The 2,124-nt window shown below is 51.8% G+C and overlaps 1 protein-coding gene across 3 annotated transcripts in view; it reads right to left on the reverse strand.

Moving 5' to 3' along the window:
* Positions 1 to 408: 408 nt before the first annotated feature.
* DDHD2 (DDHD domain containing 2) overlaps positions 409 to 2,124 on the reverse strand; it is a 16,092-nt gene continuing 14,376 nt past the window's right edge. For all 3 annotated transcript variants that reach the window (XM_019514455.1, XM_019514456.1, XM_019514454.1), the window contains 3 exons: positions 1,461 to 1,626; positions 1,119 to 1,236; positions 409 to 884 (listed from right to left, as the gene is read on the reverse strand). In XM_019514455.1, coding sequence (XP_019370000.1) covers positions 1,155 to 1,236; positions 1,461 to 1,626 — 248 coding nt within the window. In that variant the 3' untranslated portion in view covers positions 409 to 884; positions 1,119 to 1,154. The remainder of the gene's footprint in view (positions 885 to 1,118; positions 1,237 to 1,460; positions 1,627 to 2,124) is intronic.

The raw sequence follows: 2,124 nt of genomic DNA on the forward strand, positions 1-2,124 counted from the left end.
ATGGTCAGGATGTCAGCAGATGGAAATGAAGATAAATCTCTGGCTGGCTTTTGTCACAAACCCTCCTGGCTTCAGAGACCTCTGTAAGATTCTGTACAAAGGCTGCTGCCAGTGCCAACACTTATTAAAAGCTGCTGTGGACAGTGCCTCGGGGTGAGGCTGCCATGCTGACCGACTTGGCACCTCTTTAAAGAAACAGGTAATTATAAGTGCTTCCTTTGGTGTATGAGAACATGCCACTTTCTTTTTGATGCAGGACCCTGCTTAGCGCACCTGGTGGGTGCAGAAACAGATCGAGAGCAGGTTAGAAGAGAATCTGGGTCACTTAGCAGCTGTCGGGAGTGCTTGCTCCTATGCACTGCCTGTGGCATTGCAAGAGCAGGAGAGAGACCATATCTCATTCTCCCATGACAGATCAGCCCCTTATCCTTTATTCACTCTCATAAGATGCTATGGTTCTGTTTCCATAGCACAGCAGGTACCCAATCCGTTTACGGCTTTGAGGTCTCAAGGTTGCAAGTGTCCAGTTCCCCTGCTAAGCAGATGACTTGAGGCTCTCGGTCTCCAGTTCCCAATCCAGGCTACCTCTATCCCACATCTAGATTTGGAACAGCTAGTGTTGCAACTTACAAGACAGACAAGCCAAAGAGTAGATAGGGACACGATGCCACAGGGAGTCTCAGTCGGTCCCAGGTGCTGAGTCAGTGCTGGATATTCTAGCAGAGATTTTCACTGGGTTCCTACCCATTGCACAGAGAGAGAAACTCCTGCTCTCCAGGCATCAGCAGGTAGTCAGGAAGCAGCATGCAGAGACAGCAGCAGCACAGGATGAGGAGGCAGAGAGGATATCTGGGCTTTCCTGGTGAGGAGTCACATATGTGCACCTAGGGAAGCAAGAAGGAAGGGTACATAGTTTACCAGGATGGTGGTCACTGTTGCTGAGAAGCAGGATGCATTTGCAGGAGCAGAGCACCCACTCACACTGCCACCCTCCTTCTGGTTCCCATGCTGACTGGGTCTAAGCTGGGTCGGATATCTGCATTGTACTCTCCAGACAAGCCAAAAATGCATGAACAGCTTCTAATTTGACAGGGCATCTTAGCAGCAAGGTGACTTACATCAAGTTGCAAGAACAGAGCAGCTGGCTGGTGCCTTCATTGGAGAGGCTGATCCAACATAATGCCCTGTGTTTGGTAGATCTCTTTCAGCACCAGCAGGACAGTATCTTCCGACTCCCTGGAGATGGAAAGCCTTGGAATTAGTATCCGCACAAGCTAACATTCAGAGACAGTCCACTGCATACCCTCCTGTGTTGAGGCACTGGCTACTACAGGACAGTCCTGTAACTTGCTTGTCTATAAGCAACTTGACTCTGCCTATTCTACCACCCTGTCTTTAAAGCTGCACATGGCAGGTGCATGATGGCCCCAGGGAGCAGATGGAGAGTGCAAGAAGCTTACCAGTAGCAGAGATGGCTTTGCAGGGCGAATAAATACTCGTTGAAGCTCTCTATCGGCTTCTCCTGAAGCACATAGTCGATGCGGTGGCCACCGTTGAGCATTCCCACATTTATAGGAGAGGCCTCTTCCTTCGCAGCAGCAGCAGGGGGCTCGTTGGGCTTCACCTCTGGAGGAATCAACCACAGATGACAGCACTGATTCTGTGGCAGCACAAAATCAGTGCCAGTGCCGTGGCCAGCACCAGCAACAGGAATGAAGCCCAGGCTAGAAGCTGGATGGGAAGGCAATCCACACAGCTCCTGCAAGAGGAGTGCCACACTGCAGCAGCAGGCCAGAGTGACACGACTGTCGCCTCCAGGCAGCATGAGGAAAAGTGAAGGTTCAAGATGCTATTCGTGCTCTGAGCACCAGAAAGCCCCTCCTCACCCAGGTAGCGTGATCACATGGCGTGGGTCAGAGGGCAGGTTCCTGGGGGAAAGGGGCCTTGCCTCATGCTTTCACAGCATCCAGCACATCCAGGTTCTTGGGCAGTAGGAACAGAAATGCAGTAGCAACAAGGCAACCAACCCAACCTTAGAGGACCAGGGAGCCAGATGGCCACAGGCCAATTCATTGTCCTCCCTGGTATCCCCCTCCACAGCAGCATGTCCCCCCTGAGCATGGC

Source organism: Gavialis gangeticus, unplaced genomic scaffold (assembly GCF_001723915.1).
Source record: "Gavialis gangeticus isolate Ggan-Ray unplaced genomic scaffold, GavGan_comp1, whole genome shotgun sequence".
NCBI lineage: Eukaryota > Metazoa > Chordata > Crocodylia > Gavialidae > Gavialis > Gavialis gangeticus.